Source organism: Sphaeramia orbicularis, chromosome 5 (assembly GCF_902148855.1).
Source record: "Sphaeramia orbicularis chromosome 5, fSphaOr1.1, whole genome shotgun sequence".
NCBI classification, from domain to species: Eukaryota; Metazoa; Chordata; class Actinopteri; order Kurtiformes; family Apogonidae; genus Sphaeramia; species Sphaeramia orbicularis.
This window is the reverse complement of record NC_043961.1, coordinates 6,835,127-6,856,786: the sequence shown is the minus strand read 5'-3', so window position 1 is coordinate 6,856,786 and position 21,660 is coordinate 6,835,127. Positions and strand designations below refer to the sequence as shown.

The following is a 21,660-nucleotide window of genomic DNA, read 5'->3' as shown; positions in this document are numbered from 1 at the left end:
TGATCCTAAATGTACAGAAACACACACACTCACATCTAATTTACTTAAAATCTGAATTATGGGGTGTCTTTTTTTTTTTTTTTTTTAAATAAATGAATAAAAATAACTATAGATAATTGTAGACTTTTTACTGATCCAAACATGTACTTTCTTTTTTTTTAAACTAAGCAACCTAATTACGCTTTTCCAGGAATCTCATTCTTAATTTCAGAAATAATAGATACTCTGATTATGAATTTTAATTTGTAGATTTACCTTACTGTTGCTGTATAGTGTTTTATTATTTACCATTTGACTACTGGACAAGCATATCAGCAATGAATCAATTAACGTCTGAAATAACATAAAGGCCTCTTCCTTTGTGCTCTGTATTTAACACAGCAAACATTGCTGTTCCTGTTTCAAGCTGACAACATTTCAAACAGGGAAAAATACCTAATTATTTAATGAGCAGGCTGTTTGTCTTCTGAGGTCCTCTGGTACACTCTGGTGGCTGTCGTTTGAAGTGATTCTACTGCGTTATATTAGAAATGATCCTTGGGGAATATTGGATAAAATAAAGTGTCATCTGTCAACTCTCCTAAATGTAAAAGGTTTTTTTTTTTTTTTTTTTTTTTTTTACACATTTTAGTATGTAATAGCCATGTTTGCAGAGAGCACCAACACTGACAGCAGCAGTGAATTTCCTTATTCTCATAATAATACAGTGGATAAAATAAATGCTCTATTGGTAAGAACATGGAAATTCAGTAAATCTTATTTCTCATCATAAGACCTTAACACTTCTAGAAGTATGAGAAACCCTAAAAGTTTATTATTTGGCTTACATTTATTAAAATATAAATATATAATATACTATTTTTAACTTTCCCATAGTAAAAAAGGTCTTTTCACTTGTGTTTAAAAAAAAAAAAAAAAAAGAAAGAAATGCAAACAACATTCCGAGTATTCCCAAGAAATTTGAGCGAGATAATACATTTATTGGATCCAATTTGTAAAGTGATTTATGAACTTCATGCAAAAAAAAATGGACTTTTAAAGACTTGCGAACAATTCCAGGATTTCGGTGCGTATATCTTTAGCCCTTGTAGAAATGTGATGAGTTCCAGGAGGTCATCTGAGGTTATGTGGCCTCTTCGTGTGACGGCTCCTTCTTGGGTCCTTCTTCTGAGCTTGGACGAGACTGACGGGACTTCTTTGAAACGATCAGCTGTGCTTTGTATTCTTTAGCCTGACTCCTCACTGAACGCAGCTCCTTACGCAGTTCATTGATTTCAGTGATTAGAGTCACATTCTCCTGCAGAACAGATCAATATTCACAGATAAATGACCAATTACTCAGCAGAGCCTTTTAAAATTAAACAGCAGTCATTTAGAATCAATTACTGACTTCAAATAACATTTACTAACTTCAGTCCCTAGATATCTGTATTGTTATATTAGTTGTTGTTTAATTGTCAATTTATCAAACAATTTTTATTATGTCAGTACTTGTAAAATATAGACTAACATCTTTTCTCAAACGTCAGCTCTGTCCAGCATCAAAGCGACCACATCTAGAACCCGTAGTTACCCATGGGTTGACGCACTAGTGAACTATACTTTAAAGACAGACACTCAGAATATTTACCACATAAAACAGATGAGATGAATGAGTCCAGTAAAAGTTTGATAGTTGTCCTAATGGTTGTAAGGCTGTAGGAGCCAGGCCTTTTGGAGTCAGCATCTAGTGGAGGTCAGTGGAATTACATCTTTACGATATTTGGCATGACTTCATTTCTAACCCCTGATCCTTTCTCATCGTTGGCCACAGCCATAGCTTCTCTTTTGGTCCATTTTCCAAGTTATCAAAATACAAAGCTTGTGGAAATGAAATAAAGAATGAATGAAACTGTGTCGGGTGAACGGAACGCGGAAACGCTGCAAGTGTAGTCCACCAATCAGCGTTCTCCAGCACACAACCCCACCCCTAAGAATTCCTGGTAATCTGAAAAGTACTACCTCCCTACCAGGAATTTCTTCGGGGAAAGTTTGGGGGAGAGGGAAAAAATTTTTTACCGGGATAATTTCGATGGAAACGCACCAGGGTTTTTCAAAGTTCAGGGTAATGCTCAAAGTTCCTGCAAAAGTTCCCGCAGTGGAAAAGGGCCTAATGAAGAGCAGCTGTCGACATGATTAGTCTAAGTTACCTTCATGATCTTGACGTAGGTCTTCTCGTGCTCCTCGGCAGATTTTTCCAGTCTCGTCTTCAGACTAGTAACAGTCTTCTCCAGGTGCTCGCGCTGTCGACAGAACGCCTCTTGGATTTCTTCTTCTACGCTACTTTTCAACACCTCGGGAACAGACGCACAAACTTACATTTATTAAAAGTGAGAGATTTTTACAGTGTTTGGTTGTAAATGATCTGCAGGAGCACTCACCACATCAGTCTGCTGGACGTATCGAGCGTGGATCATCTTCACACACTCCTTTAGCTTCTTTGGCTCCTGGATGACACCGACACAATCGTGGAGGTCAGACTTCAGCCGCTGCAGCTGCGTCTCTAAGTCCTTCATCTGAACAATAAAAAAAAAAGAAAAGTTCCACTGACTCATAGAACAATCCACAGGTTGTAATTCATGCTGATTAGGGCTGTGTATTGGCAAGAAATAGGCAATATGGTACAAATCACAATAACTAGGATCACAATATGATACATCACAATATATCATTCATTCATTCATTTTCTGAACCCGCTTTATCCTCACTAGGGTCACGGGGGTCGCTTGGAGCCTATCCCAGCTACATAGGGCGAAGGCGGGGTACACCCTGGACAAGTGGCCAGTTCATCGCAGGGCTGAACATATAGAGACAAACAATCACTCTCACATTCACACCTATGGGCAATTTAGATTAACCAATTAACCTATTAGTGCATGTCTTTGGATGGTGGGAGGAAGCCGGAGTACCCGGAGAGAACCTACGCAGACACGGGGAGAACATGCAAACTCCACACAGAAAGGTCCCACCCCCGTCGACTGGTGTTGGAATCGAACCCAGGACCTTCTTGCTGTGAGGCACAAGTGCTAACCACTGCACCACCATGTTGCCCACACAATATATTATGATACTGTTAAAAAAATCTTAAATCTTAAAAAAAAAAAAAAAGCAACAAACAAAAAAATTGCTTTTTTAACAGTATCATGATATATTGTGAAAAAAAAAAGCAACAAACAAAAAAAAAATTGCTTTTTTTCACAATATATCATGATACTGTTAAAAAAGCAATTTTTTGTTTGTTGCTTTTTTTTTTAAGATTATTTCCTGGAAGAATTGAATTACACCAGAAATATGTACGTACAAACACTAAACACATGTTTATTTGATCAGAACAGGATCTAATGCTATACCACAAAATGTTTCTAATTCTCCTAGTTTCCAAAGGAACTAAAATCTGCCACTCTCAGACAGTAAAAAGTGCTTTTAGGATGCTTCAAATAACCATTATTTAATAAAACAGCATTAAATAATAATAAATAAAATATAAACAATAAAGAAAACCAAAAAACAAAAATGAACCCCCGCCAAATCTGCATTTGAATAAATACCTAAAAATATCAATACAGTACTTTTTAATATCCATGCAGTATCGTGAAATGAAATATCGCAATATATTGCAGAACTGATATTTTCTTACGCCCCTAGTACTAATAGAAACCGTGGGTTGTGTGTTTGCTGACTTTCTGCATCTCTTTGTGCATCTCCTTCTCTCTGGTCCTCAGTTTGAGTTTCAGGTCAGACACACTGAGCTTCAGATGGGTGTTGGATTTATCCAGATTCACCAACTCCTCCTCCAGCTGTCAAACAACACAAACCACGAATCACTACCAATTCTGAAAGGCATTTTTAACTTACAACTGAACCACACTTCATATCTCTAAGCATTTCAGATATTGATAAAACATGTACTGTAAGGATATTCCCAATGACACTATTATTTATAGAAAGTGTATTTCAACTGTTTTATGTGTTAAAACTGCTTGTATTCAACTGCTTTTCTGCTGTGCACTGCTCATTTTACAGTGTTTATACCTTCTTTCATCTGCTCTTTCTTGACTTCCACTTCTGCCTCTCCTTTCACTATCTCCATTTTTTCATCTTTAATGATATTATAACAATTTAACCCCATCCTCCACAAACAGAGACAGAAATACCTGCTGGATCCTCTCCTTCATTTCACTGATGTCATCTTGTTGAGGCTCAATCTTATTCTTCAACTCATTCAACTGGAAATCCAGAACAAACTTGAGTTTCTCCAGTTCCATGTTCTTCTTCTTCAAGCTGGCGATGGTCTTATCCTGTGTGTGAATAGTCAAGTGTGGACAGTGTCTTCATTATTGATTTAGTTACTACTATTATGCTTCTTTTTTTTTTTTAAAGAACTTGATTCTCGCAATATAGATTTCTTATGTTCAGGGTCAGTTTTACCAGAAAAACGTAAAGATTTTTCAAAAAAATATTCTAAAAGTGCTTTGAGCAAATAAAAATGAAAGTGAATTAAAAAAAAATAGATGAAAAATATTTGTATAACAGAATATAATAGTATAGGATATATAATAGTATATAGTAGAATATACACATATTTCATAATGTGTATATTCTCTCTTTTTTAAATTGGATATGTGGATTTTGGTCAGAAAAAAATATTGTTCAGGAACATGTATCAAAGCCAGTATATCTATTTTGGTACTGGAATTGAAAAAATAAAATAAAATAAAATAAAATGAAATAAATGAATGAATAAGTGAACAATACCCAGCTCTACATGTGATATTGGTCTTGGCCGTTTCAATAACATTTCAGTTATTTATTAAACCTTGTTGCACATGCAGTAATGTGGAACTTTGAAGTGTTGATAAAGATGTACAACATATAGAAAAAATACATTGTAATTCAAGCTTTAGCCGTAATTGACATCAGGAAATACTTAGAGTACATTGTTATATTTGCAAAAGGGCATTTGATTGTGCTGTTTGTGGACACAAGGACTTGCTTTTCATGTTTAGGGTAAAGTATTAGAGGAGTGGGTTGTATATCAACAATATCTCTTGAGAAATGTGTTAAATCCACAGTTGAGAATTCTAAAATATAATTAAAAAAACCTAGCACGATGAGTATACACTAGGGCTTATGAGAAAGTTCTGGGATTTTGCAGGGAGTTCATTGTGAGGCACTGGTTGATACATTTAGTTGTTTTTGCAAATGTTTAGACAAATTCAAGAAAAGTACCATAGCACAAGAGAAACATCAATGAACAGGGTTGTTATAGCCTATATTAGCTGTATGACCTATCATAGTTGCACAAAATATCTTCATATACAGGACGTTATCTATTTCCATGGAACATGCTCTGAAACTCTCATCTCATTCACCTTGTCCTGGTTGGTCCGTTCCAGTCCAGAGATCTTCCTCTTCAGGTCCTCGATGTCGCTCTCCATGGATCGGATCAGACCCAGCAGCCTCTGTCGCTCCTGCTTCAGTTTGTTTATGTCGGCTCCTCTGTCGTCGATCTGTCTCTGCAGACTGTAGAACTGTCATCACACCAAAAACAGAGGAAGAACGAGACAAAGCTTACACGTTGAACAAAAGAACTCAATAAAAACAGAAGAGAAGAGCTCTGTTCACCTTCTGTGCCATGATATCCGTCTGCCCCTTCAGACTGAGGTTGGTCTCTTTCTCTGCGTTCAGTTTCTGTTCGTACTTGGTCTGAATGTCATGGATCGTCCGCTTCTCATTCTCCTCCATTTGCTTTATTGTCTCTTTAAACTCACAGGTTTTCTGTTTTGCCTCCTCCTGGCACTGTACAAAACAGAATCAGGTAAAAGATCTTATCTCTAGACCTCATGTGGCTGCTTTACCACCCCCACCTCCGCTCGCCATCTTGTCCTGACCTGAGCCAGGATCTCAGTCTTGTCCCGGAGCTTGGTTTCATAAAGCTCTGTCAGCTCCTCCAGAGCTCGGCTTTTACTCTCTGCTGCATCCTTCAGTCGTTCCTCATAGTTTTCCTGAATCCTTTGGCATTTCTGCTGAAGATCTATGAAGCGCTCGTGCTCCACAATCAGCTTCTGACTGTAGGATGTCTCTGTGTCAGATGGTTTAGCAGATGCAGACATTCATCAGATTGAACTGTTTTTGGATAGTGTTTATCCCATAAAGACCCAAACGTCCACCGTCGACCAAAACCATCTACTGATCAAAAATGTTTAACACCTGTTGGTCCACTAATTCTATTAATACATGTAAATAATTGGTGTAAAATACAGTTCTTCATCTTTTCATGGTCATCAGATGTGACCCATTTGGACATTCACAGGCTCCGTAATTACCGTGGAAACACTGTCATCTTCTACAACATTGATTCACCAGTAAAACCCATGGAGTTGGATCAATGACAGTGAATGGACACACTGGGTTTATGTTCAGTTAGGGATATATTTTGCTTAAAAAGTCACTTTTTTTCAGTTTTCTCTGTTTCTGATATAATAACCTTTGAATTTACTCTAATTTGAATTTACTCTAATTTCTAAATTACTCGAATTTATTCTTATAAATTTCTACAGGATGAGTAAATTAAATATTGAAAAATACCAGATTTTTACTGAAGAAATGCAAAATAAAGAGGATAATAATACAATAAATGGTGATAAATCATTTAAGAAAGGGGTAATATAGAGAAAAACTCATTTGCGAACATAAAAGTAGCACTGGGTCTTTATGGGTTGTGCTTTAAGTGCAGATTTTATCTTCTGCTTACCCAAATCTGTCACTTCTTTAGAGTGGTTCTCTGTGACCTGTGCAGATCTGTCATGATGCTCACGCTCCTGCTTTTCCATCTCTGTCTTTAGGGCCTGCAGTTAAACGACAGCAAATCAATTCAACATAAAAAAATTATCACATATCTAAACCTTTGTGCCTTGCTCTTCCATTTTTCATTTTGGGATTGAGCTTGCTTCAACCTCAGCTACTGTAATAAGCCCATAATAAACTATGGAATAAAAAAAAAGAAGAAGAAAAACAACAACACTCAACTGTTTATGGACAAAAATACCCCCATCTGAGGCCTAAGCATTAGCTCAACTACTGTACTGAGGTAGAAGGTTTAGGTTCTGGGTATATGTGTGACCTGTTGTGCTGCTTCTAGATCCTTGATCTGCTGGCTGAACTTGTCAGAGAGCTCTTTGATCTTCTCGTTGTAGGTGATGTCCTTAAGGCGCAGTTGGTATTCGTTTTCCATCTGCAGCTCCTCCAGCCGCATCTTCAGTTCCATCATATTCTGGTTCTGGAACACACAGAAACGCCGGCTGGTTCAGTGCACGCAGCAGGAACATGATGGCACCGTGGAGTCCAGAAACAAAGCAAACCTTCTCCTCCAGGTCCGACTTGGTGACGAGGATCTCCTCAGTATGGATGATCTGTTTGTTGGTCTTCAGTCCACGGCCTTCCTTATCGACGATTTTAGACATTAACAGACAGCCGTCTTCAGACACTGTCAGCAGGAACTGCTCATCAAAAGTGATCGCCATCTGAGGACACACAAAGTGAGCCAAAGGAACACTACTATTTCAGATTCTTGGTTCTAACATTAAATTCTGTTTCATTCACTGTTTGTAGAAAATGACAGAACTGTGCATGAACACCTAAACCCACCTTAGTAACAGGAGCACAGTGTGCCTGGTACATGATCCAGTCCTTCTGCATGGGTAATGGGTACTTAACAGCCCTGATGGTTCCACTGGAGGTTCCAGTAAAGACCACCCTACCAGTTCGAGATGTTGTGACAGCATTGTGAGCCACATCATCAGCAGGAACCTCCCTTAGAACCTGTGGAACAACAGGAATTCAAAAATATATAGTGACAAAACATTAGACCAGTGGTTCCCAACCTTTTTTGGCTCGTGACCCCATTTTAACATCACACATTTCTGGTGACCCCAGACATTCAAAACAGAGACTTTTTTTTTTGTTAAAATGAATTTGTTTTTGATAATGTAATAGCTTGCTATACTATGTTGTAAATAAACACTAATTTTAGATGACATTTAGACTATATAATGTATATTATTATGGATGGAGGCAGAAAAGCCAGGTTGAGATTACTGCAGAAAGGGAGAATTTTATTTTCCTTAACGGGCAACTCCTTAATGTAAACAGAGCTCCGTCAGGTGAGAAACCAAGTAACAACCAAACATGATGTTTTTGTCATTATGTCGACGGTGTCTTCTGACACACCTGACAGTCTTGGATCTCCTTCAGAGTGAGGTCGGTTCCCACGGCAACAATGGTTTTATAGTCTGAGGAGAAGGCCACCCCTGTGTAGCTGCAAGAGTTCAGGACGCACTCCGACTCCCGCTTGCCGGTCCAAGTGTTCCACTCGTACACGGCACCGTCCATCCCACATGACACCAGCCGGCTGTCGTCCTGACTCCACTCAATACCTCGCACCTGAAATCAAATGGTTAGACTTCACATCTGATAACCGTGACCCCGTCTGACGATCGACTCATATTTCCGTCTGACCTTTCCGTTGTGGCCCTTGAGATTCAGGATGTTCTCAAAAGAGGTGGTAGAGTAAATGTGGATGACATTTCCACTGACGGCTGCAAACATGTGGCCTCCGTGACTAAAGGCACACTAGATAGATAGATAGATAGATAGATAGACAGATGTACTTTATTTATCCCAAACTGGGAAATTACAGTGCAGCAGCAGCAAGACACATATTCAATAACAATATAAAACTACAGCATGCACGACTAAAGACAAATATAACATAAAAGCAAACACTGTACACTGGAGGAAAAGACAGAGGGAAGTATGAGCAACTCTGGTTCCATTAGCACAGAATCTGCAGCAAACACACATATGAACGTCACCTCTCGGCAGCTGCGCACAGTGAACTCCTTGAAGGTCCGAATGTCATCGATGAGTAAGTTCATCAGTCGGAGTTTGTCGGAGAAGCCCACCAGCATGAAGAGCCCAGTGGGGTGCAGAGCCACGCTGTGCGCCTCCTCTTGGAACTCCTTGTACAGCTCCAACTCTCTGGCGATGAGTCAAAGAAAATCATTAGATTTCAAAAACAAATTGTACATGATATGAGATATGAGTCCCACATGCATACTTCATGTTGGTTCTTAAAAATGTACCATAATAATGTTTTATTAATAATAGTAATAGTTATTTCCTGTTTCTTTTTTTTATTAATTTATAATCACATAAATGACAAGAGAATGTGCAACAAAAGAAATCAAACTGCACAAAAGGCAGTCAACAAAAATTACGGCTACCTAACTCGCCTCTCTCCTCCCCTGTGAAGGTGATTCCGCCCCCTAAACCTATGGCTGTCATCCCCGGTGCCCATGCGACCCAAACTCTGCATATCACCGTGGCAACCACACCAAACAAATCAAAAGAGAATAACCCACCAGTGAATCAATATACGGCTCTTACAACTGCAAATGAGAGCCTTACACTGATATGTAACGTTTCTTACTTAGTTTCGTAGTTCCAGATGCGGACAGAACGGTCCAGAGAGCTGGTGGCGATGAGAGGTTTTCGAATGCAGATGGACAAACCAGTGATGGACTTGGAGTGGAAGGACTGAGACAGAAACTCAAAGTGCAGCTGTTCCTCCTGTTGATAGTATTAGTAACATGTATATGGGTCATTCTGTTCTGTTCTTATCCTCCAGGTTTATGTCAGGAATCCATAAAAAACTTTGAATTAAGTCCATGGAATCTCACAAAATCTGTAACTCTGCACCAAATCACATTCTAGTTATTAATATTAGAAGCTTGATCATCATTTGACCTCAACAAAATCAAAGAAACCATGAGGATAGTCACAACATATATCCATGTAAATAGTTTGTTAGAATTATATTAATAAAAATGAATAATTTATGAATTGCATTAACCCATAAAGACCCAAACATCCACCGTCAACCAAAAGCATCTGCTGATCTAAACTGTTTAATACCTGTTGATCCACTAATCCTATCAATAAATGTAAATAATTGGTGTAAAATACAGTTTTTCATCTTTTCATGGTCATCAGATATGACCCATTTGGATGTTCAGAGGCTCCGTAGTTACTGTGGAAACACCATCATCTTCTACAACATTGATTCACCAGTAAAACCCATGGAGTTGAATTAATGACAGTGGATGGACACACTGGGTTTATGTTCAGTTAATGAGAGATTTGCTTAAAAAGTCAGATTTTCTTCAGTTTTCGCTGTTTTGAATATAATAACCTTCAACTTTAATCTGAGATTTTATGAACATCTACATGATTTGTAAATTAAATGTAAGAAAATACTTGATTTTCACTGAAAATTTGCAAAATAAAGAAGATAATATAACAATAAATGGTGATAATGTCATATCAGTACCTGGACTCTTGTATGTTTTGTCCGTCTTGTGTGTCATTTCCTGTTTTATTTTGTTAATCCTCCTCTTGTGTCATGTCTGGTGTCTTTGCTTCCTCTCCCTGATTGTTTCACCTGTGTTGATTACCTGTCTCCGCCCTGATTTGTTCCACCTGTGTCTCATGGTCTTCCCTCCCTTCTGTGTATTTAAGCCCTGTGTTTTCCCCTGTCCTGTGCTAGTTCGTATTCCTTCCTTGTGTTGTGATTACCTACCAGCGATTCCCTGAACCTGTTTGTCTGCCTGTCTGTTCGTTCCTGACCCGGTTTGTTCCTCGTTTCCTGAGCCTGCCTGATCCCCATTGGTACCTCTGCCTGATTCTGCTACACTGGTTTTCGACTTTCTGCCTGGACTCACGGTTTGTGCTTTTGCTTTTCCCCCATGTACCGTTGCCTGTTTTTTGGATCTCCTGTGTATGACCTGGTCCGTCCCCTGACATTTCTCTGCTTGTTTTTAGTCGGGTTCCCCTCGTGTGCTCCCGACCCGGGCAGAGAGCTCCCCTTACTGGATTCGGACGTCGTGACGAATTCACACTGTCTAACCTGCGAGGATTCTCTAAAGAAACCTTTTTGTGAACTGTTTTTTCTGTCAGTGTTTAATAAACACTCATTAACTTTATTCCTGTCTGTTGGTTGTGCATTTGGGTCCAAGTCTTGTGTCTCTGGTTGTAACAGATAAACCACTAAATAAAGGTTAAATACAGAGAAAAATTCATTCGGGAACTGTCACAAAAGTCACACTGGGTCTTTTTGAGTTAATTAAAATGTCTGTTTACGTGCATATTGTAGACTATCCTTAAGGTTTCCTGAATATTTAGGACAAATCTCAATCAACCAAACAATGAAGCTGAAAACATACAAACTAAAAATGAAAAAGCTATTAGGACACAATTAAAATTCAGAACTACAAAATATTAGGTTTGTAAGGTCCCATGAGGTTTTCATTTGCATTTTTAACCCATAAGTGTGACATTTGTAGTAGTTCCCAAATGGATTTTTATGTGTATTTAACTTATCTTAAGCATTTTACCACCATTTATTGTAATATTATCCTCCTTAGTATGAGTTTTTTTCTGTATAAATCATATATTTTCCTACATTTAATTTACTGATCATATAGATGTTCACAAAAGCTCAGAGTTAAGTCGAGGGTTATTATATCAGAAACAGAGAAAACTGAGGAAAAAGTGACTTTTTCAGTCAAATCTCTCATTAACTGAACATAAACCCAGTGTGTCCATCCACTGTCACTGATGCAACTCAATGGGTTTTACTGGTGAATCAATGTTGTAGAAGATGACAGTGTTTCCATGGTAACTACAGAATCTCTGAATGTCCAAATGGGTCATATCTGATGACCATGAAAAGATGAAGAACTGTATTTTACACCAATTATTTGCATGTATTGATAGGATTAGTGGATCAACAGGTATTAAACAGTTTAGATCAGTAGATGGTTTTGGTAGATGGTGGTTGTTTGGGTCTTTATGGGTTAAATAAATCCATGACATGAACTAGAAAAGCACTCGGAGAGCGCAGACCTCCGCCAAGCGCAAAAATTCCCCACATAATCGGTGATACAAATCCTACATTTATTTTTTAAAATAAAATCCGCCTTCTGGATCAGATCCGGATCAGCCTTTGAAATGTGATAGAGGACCCCATTGTCAATTCCTGAGTTAAATTTCATGAGTTTTGGTCAATAATTAAGCGAGATATTGGGAAACGAAAATTTTGGCCCCATTTACCACAATGTTAACGAAAATTTCAAAGTGATCCAGAATCCAGGATTTCTTCCGGATCACCCCCAAAAGTTAATCATTTCTTCCTTATCCCATTTCCAACAAACCCTGAAAATTTCATCAAAATCTGTCCATAACTTTTTGAGTTATGTTGCACACTAACGGACAGACAGACAAACAGACAGACAAACAAACCCTGGCAAAAACATAACCTCCTTAGCGGAGGTAATCAGAAAGTCCAGGTGAGTTGGTGCAGAATAACCCATACTCAGATTTCGATGTGAGGACTCATACTGACTTTTTCTGCTGCCACTTTGCTCTTCTCCACAGACGACAGACTGACGGCGTACATCTGTCCTCCGTCTGTGCTGATGACCAGAGTCTCCTGTGCTGGACTAATGCACATGCTGTGGATCTCCTGGTATTCTGTAGGGTTCATCTCATTGCCACAGAGCTCTGCAGGAATCTGACAGAAAGGCACCAGTAACACATAAATAATCCCATGAAAACATCCAAAGTATTACCTGTTGGCAGTCAAGCATTTACCAGGATGTCCTTGATCTTCCTGTAACTGTCCTCTTTAGTTTTCTCAAACAGGTAGACGGTGCCTGGACCCATAGAGCACATAAAACCTCTGGAGAATGCAAGGATGGCTGTGACACGAGGAGCAGACGAATCCCCCTCCACAGGATCTTTGACTTTCTTCATTTCCAGCTGCCTGCGCAACAAAGTTTGAGTGTAAAAACAATTAGAAACAGATAGACTTGAATAAAATAACACAACTGAACAACAGAAAAGCACATATGGCCCTGTTGAGCCGCATTATGTAATAAATTCCCATTATGTAATAAAAGTTAAAAATGTAATAAGAATGTCACATCATCTTGTAATAAAGCCGCATTATGTAATAAACTGATGCATTTTGTAACTAGAAGCACTCGGCAAGCGCAGACCTCCGCCAAGGCTGATCAGTGGCCCCCCCCGTGGGCCCCCCCACCCCCGATCACCACCAAAATTTAATCATTTCTTCCTTATCCTATTTCCAACAAACCCTGAAAATTTCATCAAAATCTGTCCATAACTTTTTGAGTTATGTTGCACACTAACAGACAGACAAACAAACAAACAAACAGACAAACAAACAAACAAACAAACCCTGGCAAAAACATAACCTCCTTGGCGGAGGTAATAAACTATATGAACATATTATATAGTAAATTTTTTCAGATTATGTATCAAGTTATTACAATTTGAGAAATTTATTACAAAATGCACTTGACGCATTTTTATAAAAAAAAAAAAAAGTAATAACATGGTTCATTATGTAATAACAATCCAAATTAAAATAATTTCAGAGCAATTTAGAAGAAATTAGTCACAGGAGCTACAGGTAATGTAATCAGAACTTACACCACACAGTTTAAAGATTATTTTGGACATTACATTTTCCTGAAAATAAAATGTGTGAAGTGCATTTTGTAATAAATTTCTCAAATTGTAATAACTTCCTACATAATGCGAAAAAATTTACTACATAATGCACTGAGGTAGTTTATTACAAAATGCGGCTTTATTACAAGATGATGTGACATTCTTATTACATTTTGAACTTTTATTACATAATGGGAATTTATTACATAATGCGGCTCAACAGGCCCTCCCCTTTACCCCTACCCGTCCATTTTGCGTGTTCATGTGGAGGGGTAGGGGTGTTCTTGATGAGCTGGAGGGGAAGGGCTAAGGGGGAGGGGCTGTTTGGCTGTCGAAACAGAGACTAGGGGTGAATTGGGATTGGGCCAGTTGTTATGACCCTGGGTCATAATTTGTTTATTTACCTGTATATACAGGGGTTGGACAAAATAATGGAAACACCTTAAAAAATCAACAAAATATAATTTAATATGGTGTAGGTCCGCCTTTTGCGGCAATTACAGCCTCAGTTCTCCGAGGTATTGATTCATACAACTTGTGAATTGTTTCCAAAGGAATTTTAAGCCATTCTTCAGTTAGAATACCCTCCAACTCTTTTAGAGACGATGGCGGTGGAAATCGACGTCTTACTTGAATCTCTAAAACTGACCATAAATGCTCAATAATGTTGAGGTCTGGGGACTGTGCCGGCCATACGAGATGCTCAACTTCATTAGAATGTTCCTCATGCCATTCTTTAACAATTCTAGCTGTATGGATTGGGGCATTATCATCTTGAGGTGAAGGTGTTTCCATTATTTTGTCCAACCCCTGTATGTATATATGTTTCTGTTTAGTGTGTGTGTTCTCCCCCGTCCTGTGGGTGTGCTGTGCTCTTTTTGTGTCCGTTTGTGTTACAGGAAGCTGATTGGTGGAGCATGATTGCCCAGCCCCTTTAAAAATGGCCCTGGATCTCCAGTTCTCTCTCTCTTGCCTCCTGCCAGCTCCCAACCGTGTGTTCCTGAGTGTGATCGTCAGTCGTGTGTTCGAGTGTGACTTTTGTATTTGTATATAGTTGTAAATAGAATCTTTTCGTAAATTCGATCCTTTTTTGGTAGGGGAGGTCGGCTCTTTTATTTTCACCTTTTCTCCTGTTTTTTGGTTAGGGAGTTCAGGTTAGTTTTCTGTATTTTATGTCTTGCATTTATTTTGAAGTAGGTAATTTAGTTTGAACTCAAAAGAAGATATTTTGTTTGTTGTTTTAGCTGCACCCTCCCCTAATCCTCCTTTAGTTGATTAAAATAAATCTTGTGAATTTTAGTTTTTTTGACTGACGTGTGTGCTTGGGAGCTGGGAGGGGACAAAGTAGAGCAATATTATGTTCGCCCTGGTAAACCCCTAGGCCGGGGCGTAACACAGTGGTGTAGTCCAGGGTATCCGGCGGTATCTGGAGTATACCTACTTATTTTTCAGTCATTGCGTATACCCTCTTCTAAATCCCCCTGATGTGCACCATTCAGTCGTATCTGAGCCAAATTGCCCATGTTTTCCCCTAGGATGGTGAAGCCATGACCCGCCCTACTCTGCCTCTAATTGGCTAGTACCCGCTGCCTTCATTGATTAGACTGGTTAACTTTAGGCATGAGGACTGATGAGCCAATCAGAGGCAGAGTAGGACGGGTCATGCCGAGGAAAATATTGTTAACTTAGCTCTGCTCCTGATCAAGTCATGATAATTTTATAACAGTGAGCAAATACAACTGATGGATTTTGGGGTAAACTAAATACAGTGGTCTTATATGTCACTAGTCACTGTTCCATTGACCCTCAAACTGTGCAAATATAACTTGCACATAAAAATTTAATTAACAGAAAAACGACAATTTCGCCAAAAGTCTCATTTTTCGATTAAAAGTTTTGCGCTGGCAAGAGGTGGCTTTTTGGACGTAGTGCAAATACTTTATCACGCAAAACTGCAATGGAAGACCTTTTTTTGCAACTAGAGTTACATGAATAAAAAGACATACATTACAACAAGCGAAGAAGAAGAAACATGTCGCGGTATGTGTGGACACACCAGGAAACCCAATCATCTTTTAATTTTTTTTACAAGATAGAGGAGTAATATATAATAATAATAAATATATCTGTAAATCAACACCATATTTACATTCGTCACAATGTTTATGGAATGACTTCTCATGTCATCTCGCGATAATAAATAAACAAATCATTGCATTTGTGATTTAATGGAAAAACCAACATTACGCACTTCTGTTTTTTCGACATTTCGTAAATATCGGTAAAGTTTTGCGCAGATGTCCAATGGAAAAGTGTCTACTGTTTCTAAAACGGCGTTTTTCTGGACTACTTAAAAAAAAAGGGAAAAAAAAGGGAAAAAAAAGGGCCCAATTTGAGAGTATACCCACTTCTCCAGGGACTACTTCACCACTGGACTGGACCATATGCTCAGCTTTGCAGTAGATCAAAATGTTGAACTAACCATAAACACCGTAGCATGAACCTGCTCCATGTTCTGACCTGTCAGTGACCTCCTGCATGACCTCACTGCTCAGGCTGATCTCCCTCCGTAGGTCCCCGGACTCGAACACCAGCAGTCGGCCCGTGTCCGTCCCGGCGATCACCCTCTCCTCTGTCACCCAGGTGTGGCACAGGAAGTTGACGGACTCCACCTTTGGGAAGCTGCTCTGCCTCAGGGTTCCCTCTGCATACCGGAACGGTTTGAACACTCCAGAACCGCTGACGCAGAGCTGCATGTTGTTGTACGGGTTGAAGCTCACCTGTCGTGACACCATGAGGAATGTTCAGTCAGAGCGTACGACCTGCATGGACTTCATGTAAATTGAACTTTCAACATGTTTTATTTGGCCTTTCACAAATTGATAAAATAAATCCAGAAAAAAGATATATCTTCAACCTTTTAGTAATAGTTGCCAAATTTCACATTCAGTGCACTAAATTTGCACACCAGTGCCCTGATATTACTGATTTTAAAGCATTTTTTTCCAACTATTTAGATAATTTGAAGAACACTAAAAACTCTAAAGCAGGGGTCTCAAACATGTGGCCCAGGGGCCAAATGCGGCCCGTTCCAATCTGGTCCGTGGGATGAATTTGCAAAGGGCAAAAAGTCCACAGTCAAGGCTGTGGAACTCATTTTAGTTCAGGTTCCACATATAGACCAATATGATCTACAGTCAAATAATAGAATAATAACCTACAAAAAAATAATAACTCCATATTTTCTTCTCGGTTTGATGTGAAAAAAAATATTACACTATGCCTATAAATAACGACAACTTCAAATTTTTGTCTTTGTTTTAGTGCAAAAATTAATGAAAATATTTACTTTTTCAAACTATCCTGTAACAATGCAATGTGAATAACCTGAACAAATTTGAACAACCTGAAATGTCTAAAGAAAATTAAGCATAATTTTAACAATGTTCTGCCTGTTACTAAGTGTTTAGCGTCTCTGTAGAGCCAATCCATAATATAAATGTAGAAATGATAAGTTGAGGCAGAATATTGTTAAAATTGCACTTATTTTTCTTATGAAATTTCATTTTTTTCAGGTTATTCACATCTTTTTTGTTTGGATAGTTTATAAAACTATTTTCATAATTTCGTGGGGTTTTTTTTTTTTGCACTTAAACAAAGACCAATATTTGGTGTTGTCATTATTTATCGGTTATTTTGCTATTATTTTACTGGTCCGGCCCACTGGAGATCAAATCGGGCTGAATGTGGAACCTGAAAGAAAATGAGTTTGAGAGCCCTGATCTAAAGCAAGTAAAATAAAAAGACTGTGTCAAGTATCTCATGTGATTTACATAATTTCTATTTTTATACCTCGAGCTTTTTTATTTTTTATTTTTTATTATTATTATTATTATTATTGTTGTTGTTGTTGTTGTTGTTTTTTTTTAAATTTTATTTATTTTTTTAAACTTACGTTTCTATCTATTTATTGAAAATATAAAATATTTTGTGAAATGTGACTATTTTTTAACCTACTTTGATGTAATAATGTGTATTCATACTGTTCAAATGTTCATTCTTCCAAAAAAAAAAACAAAACAAAAAAAATGACCTGCATGGACAAAACCACACATGGAGGTAAAATGACTCACCTGGGTAATGGGATTATTTGACGTAGTAGTCGTCACCATTGCCAGGACTTTGTGTTTTTCCCAAAGCCAGAAGATGAGCACCCAGTCAGGACCGCTGGTCTGGCCTATCAGATACTTTGAATCAGGGGAGAAGGCCATGCATCCAAACTCCTGAACCTGAACGTCTCCTGCAGTCAGAACCTTCCTCTTTCGGCCCTGCTCGTGCTGCAGGTCGAACACCGTGATGGTGGCTCTGTCTCCACACTCGGACACGGCCAGATAACGGCGGTTAGCGCTGATAGCTAGAGCTGTCATCCCCCGGCTTCTGTCTGAACCTGTACCAACAAATAAAAACAACATGCATGAATACAAATAAAACTAACCCTTGTATGATGTAGACAGTACGGAAGAGGATTAGGGCCACTGGAAAAAAAAAAAAAAAATTAAGGTCCAATGTATTTTTTTATTATTATTCTGAGAAAAAAGCGAGAATTCTGACTTTAATCTCGGAATTCAGATTTTTTTTTCTCAGAATTCTAACTGTTTTAAATATATATTTTTTCTTATTGTTCTGAGATTAAAGTCAGAATTCTGAGAAAAAAAGTCTGAATTCTGACTGAAAAAATATGTTGGACCTTAATTTTTTTTTTTTTTCCAGTGGCTCTAATCCTCTTCTGTAAAACAGCAAGTATGTAAAATGTAAAAACAGCTTTGTTCTTCCTGCTGTTATAGTGTTGAACCAGCTGTGGCGCTACACTGCACATCATTTATTTATTTACTTATGTATGAATGTATCTTATGTTTATACAGGTATTAATTGGGTTTTCAAATTCTTTTTATTGGGTTTTTTAACCTCTTCAAACTTCTTTTAACCTTGGTCTTTCTTAATCCATAGGTTTATTTTTTTCATGTATTAAAGTCATTCTATTATCAACCCATCTCTCTATTATCTCTTTAGTCCTTATTAATGTATCATGTCTATAGTCAGCTCATGTCTTGGTTTGCTGTTATGTACCATTGTGTTTTGAGAAATGTCAAAAGAATGTCATCAGCTGACTGCAAAACAAATCTACCAATGGGTTTAAATTAAGTAACCTGAACCTGCAATTATGATATCAATATTTTCCCCTCAATACTACATCTATATATTACATATTTACCTCCGCCAAGGAGGTTATGTTTTTGCCAGGGTTTGTTTGTTTGTTTGTTTGTCTGTCCGTTAGTGTGCAACATAACTCAAAAAGTTATGGACAGATTTGGATGAAATTTTCAGGGTTTGTTGGAAATGGGATAAGGAAGAAATGATTAAATTTTGGTGGTGATCGGGGGTTGGGGGGCCCACGGGGGGGGGGGGGGGGGGGGGACTGATCAGCCTTGGCGGAGGTCTGCGCTCTCCGAGTGCTTCTAGTCTTGTAATATTTTGGCTTTGACTGACTTAACTTCTAAAAGTTTTTTTCCACAAAATCCTGCAGCTTTTTATCTTTATTCTCGTTAATCATTACCGCCGCCAAGGAGGTTATGTTTTTGCCAGGGTTTGTTTGTTTGTTTGTTTGTCTGTCTGTTTGTCTGTCCGTTAGTGTGCAACATAACTGAAAAAGTTATGGACAGATTTTGATGAAATTTTCAGGGTTTGTTGGAAATGGGATAAGGAAGAAATGATTAAATTTTGGTGGTGATCAGGGGTGGGGGGGCCCACGGGGGGCCCATTTCCAACAAACCCTGAAAATTTCATCAAAATCTGTCCATAACTTTTTGAGTTATGTTGCACACTAACGGACAGACAAACAGACAGACAAACAAACAAACAAACCCTGGCAAAAACATAACCTCCTTGGCGTGGGGGGGCCCACTGGGGGGGGGGCACTGATCAGCCTTGGCGGAGGTCTGCGCTCTCCGAGTGCTTCTAGTTTTATTATGGCTTTTCCCACGAAAATATGACATTTTTCTTGTAATTTTGGGTTTGTTTTTTTTTTACCCTCAGTGTGGTCCCAATACTTACTTGTAGCAAACCAAAAATATGCTTGTTAATGAATAGGAAACAATTGTTAAAAAAAAAAAAAAAAAATCTACATGCTGGAGGGGTTGAGGGGACACAGAGGCAAACCACACCCACATTTTTTGGTTCTGTATGAAAATTACAACTTTTTGGAAAGAATAAATAAATAATAAAAACAGAACAGATTTTGGGTTTTAAATTACAGCAATCCACTTTGTTGTTTGGGGATCTTTCAGATGATTTGACAGTAAGTGATGAATAAATTCTACAAATCTTTGGTGCTGCAGCAAAAAAAAAAAAAAAAAAAAAAAAAAAAAAAAATCACTCATAAATATTTTCAACTTGATCCACCGGTGCTGGAGGACTGGTCGAAAGTTGTTGATGAAATTCACAAAATGGAGAGATTAACATTTATGCTGAGGCTACAAGCTGAACTTTACATAATAAGATGGGGCAAATGGATTAGTTTCTTTAAATACAATTAATGTGCAGTTTGTCTCATAGGCCTGTGAAATGCAATATAAACTGCTGCTCTAAAAATTAATTAGGTAACTTGATTGTTACTTCATAACTGTGACCTAAATTATCATTACTATTAGATTGTGACTATTATCTGTTGTTGATTGTTGTTTGTGTTCTGTATGACAAAATGATGAATAAGTAATAAAAACTGTCAAAAAAAAAAAAAAAAAAAAAAAACAGGTTTTGTTTGTTAGGTTTTGGCATGAAATTAGCTCCATACTTATTGGTCTAAGTTTAATTCTGACTTTGAATTTTTTTACTGTCACTAACTCTTGAGAACACCTCCTACCTGGGATGAACTTCTGGTTCTTCTGGACGTTGTTGTAACACACACAGTTGTTTCCACTGGGAAAAACCACAGTTTGTTCATCGCAGAAACACACATTGTTCGTGACTCCTGAACGAAGCCCGAACATGAAATGAGGCTGAGCGACAACAGTGGACATTTCACCACAGAGAAGTGGAAGCAACACACTTTAAAAGAACTCACGAAGAAAAGCCTCACATTAAAAAAATAAAAAAATAAAAAATAAAAAATAAAATGCCAGCGGCACGTTATTAAAGACTGTAAGTTAGAAAGCAGCACACCGGGACAGGTACTATGATGAGAGTCCTGTCGCTAGGCAACCGCCGAAATCTCGCGTGAATACGAGAACTCAACTTCCGTTCATCTTCAAGTTTAGAGCTTCACTGATAAGAACGCCATATTTTTGTTATTATTATTATTATTTTAACATATTTTTTTCTCAATTTACTTATATTTTCACACTTTTAGCTGTATTTTGTTTAATTTTTGAAGGGTTTTCCGTTTTGATTATACTGTTGATCTCGCGAGATTTCTAACGTGTTGACAACCTTTTTTTTTTTTTTTAATTGGCACAAAGCAAATTTACAGAGCAAGAATGGGACAAACATTACAAAAGAGAAATATAGAAATCCATTTGAGACATGGTGGAATGATTAAACACAACTATTACAACTATCAGAAACAAACAAACAAACAAAACAATTTTTTAGTCATTTGAGGTGTAATGAAAATATTGAAGCAGAAAGAAAAATAAATAACTAAATCAGACTGGACAACAGAGCCCAAAAGGACTAGGCAAGATATAATTAAAACAGCAAGGATTTAGATAATCTAAAATAAAGTTTTCTGGCTTTTTTTTTTTGTTGACATATTTTCAATATACTTAAGAGATTTGTAGTACTTAATAAAATCATATAAAAACAAGTTAAAGGAGGGTTCGTATTTTTCCACTTACAAGAATGAATATGATATTTACCCAAAATAATAATAAGGATAACTATATCTTTGACATTAACTTCTAATGAATCTATAAAATAAATAATACCACATAAAGAAAAAGATGGACGTTGACAACCATCAACACATAT

The 21,660-nt window shown here is 37.7% G+C and overlaps 1 protein-coding gene across 1 annotated transcript; it reads right to left on the bottom strand.

Annotated features, from left to right (window-relative positions):
- Positions 1-1,123: 1,123 nt before the first annotated feature.
- cfap57 (cilia and flagella associated protein 57) lies at positions 1,124-20,711 on the bottom strand. The gene is made up of 21 exons (XM_030134276.1): positions 20,555-20,711; positions 17,769-18,082; positions 16,156-16,415; positions 12,751-12,922; positions 12,503-12,670; positions 9,530-9,669; positions 8,913-9,078; positions 8,557-8,670; positions 8,269-8,481; positions 7,687-7,860; positions 7,401-7,562; positions 7,163-7,318; positions 6,794-6,887; positions 5,931-6,121; positions 5,665-5,838; positions 5,412-5,570; positions 4,194-4,337; positions 3,720-3,836; positions 2,421-2,555; positions 2,190-2,333; positions 1,124-1,297 (listed from the first exon to the last, which is right to left on the bottom strand). The coding sequence occupies exons 1-21, from the start codon at positions 20,709-20,711 to the stop codon at positions 1,124-1,126; spliced, it is 3,528 nt and encodes a 1,175-aa protein (XP_029990136.1).
- Between the last annotated feature and the right edge of the window lie 949 nt (positions 20,712-21,660).

What these genes read in the sequence shown, in the direction of transcription:
- cfap57 (XM_030134276.1), bottom strand. Translation starts at nt 20,711, where the DNA reads ATGTCCACTGTTGTCGCTCAGCCTCATTTCATGTTCGGGCTTCGTTCA. An exon ending in ATCTAGAAGCAGCACAACAG is followed by an intron (nt 6,888 to 7,162) that starts GTCACACATATA and finishes GTTTAACTGCAG; the next exon opens with GCCCTAAAGACAGAGATGGA. An exon ending in AGACTGAGATCCTGGCTCAG is followed by an intron (nt 5,839 to 5,930) that starts GTCAGGACAAGA and finishes TGTTTTGTACAG; the next exon opens with TGCCAGGAGGAGGCAAAACA.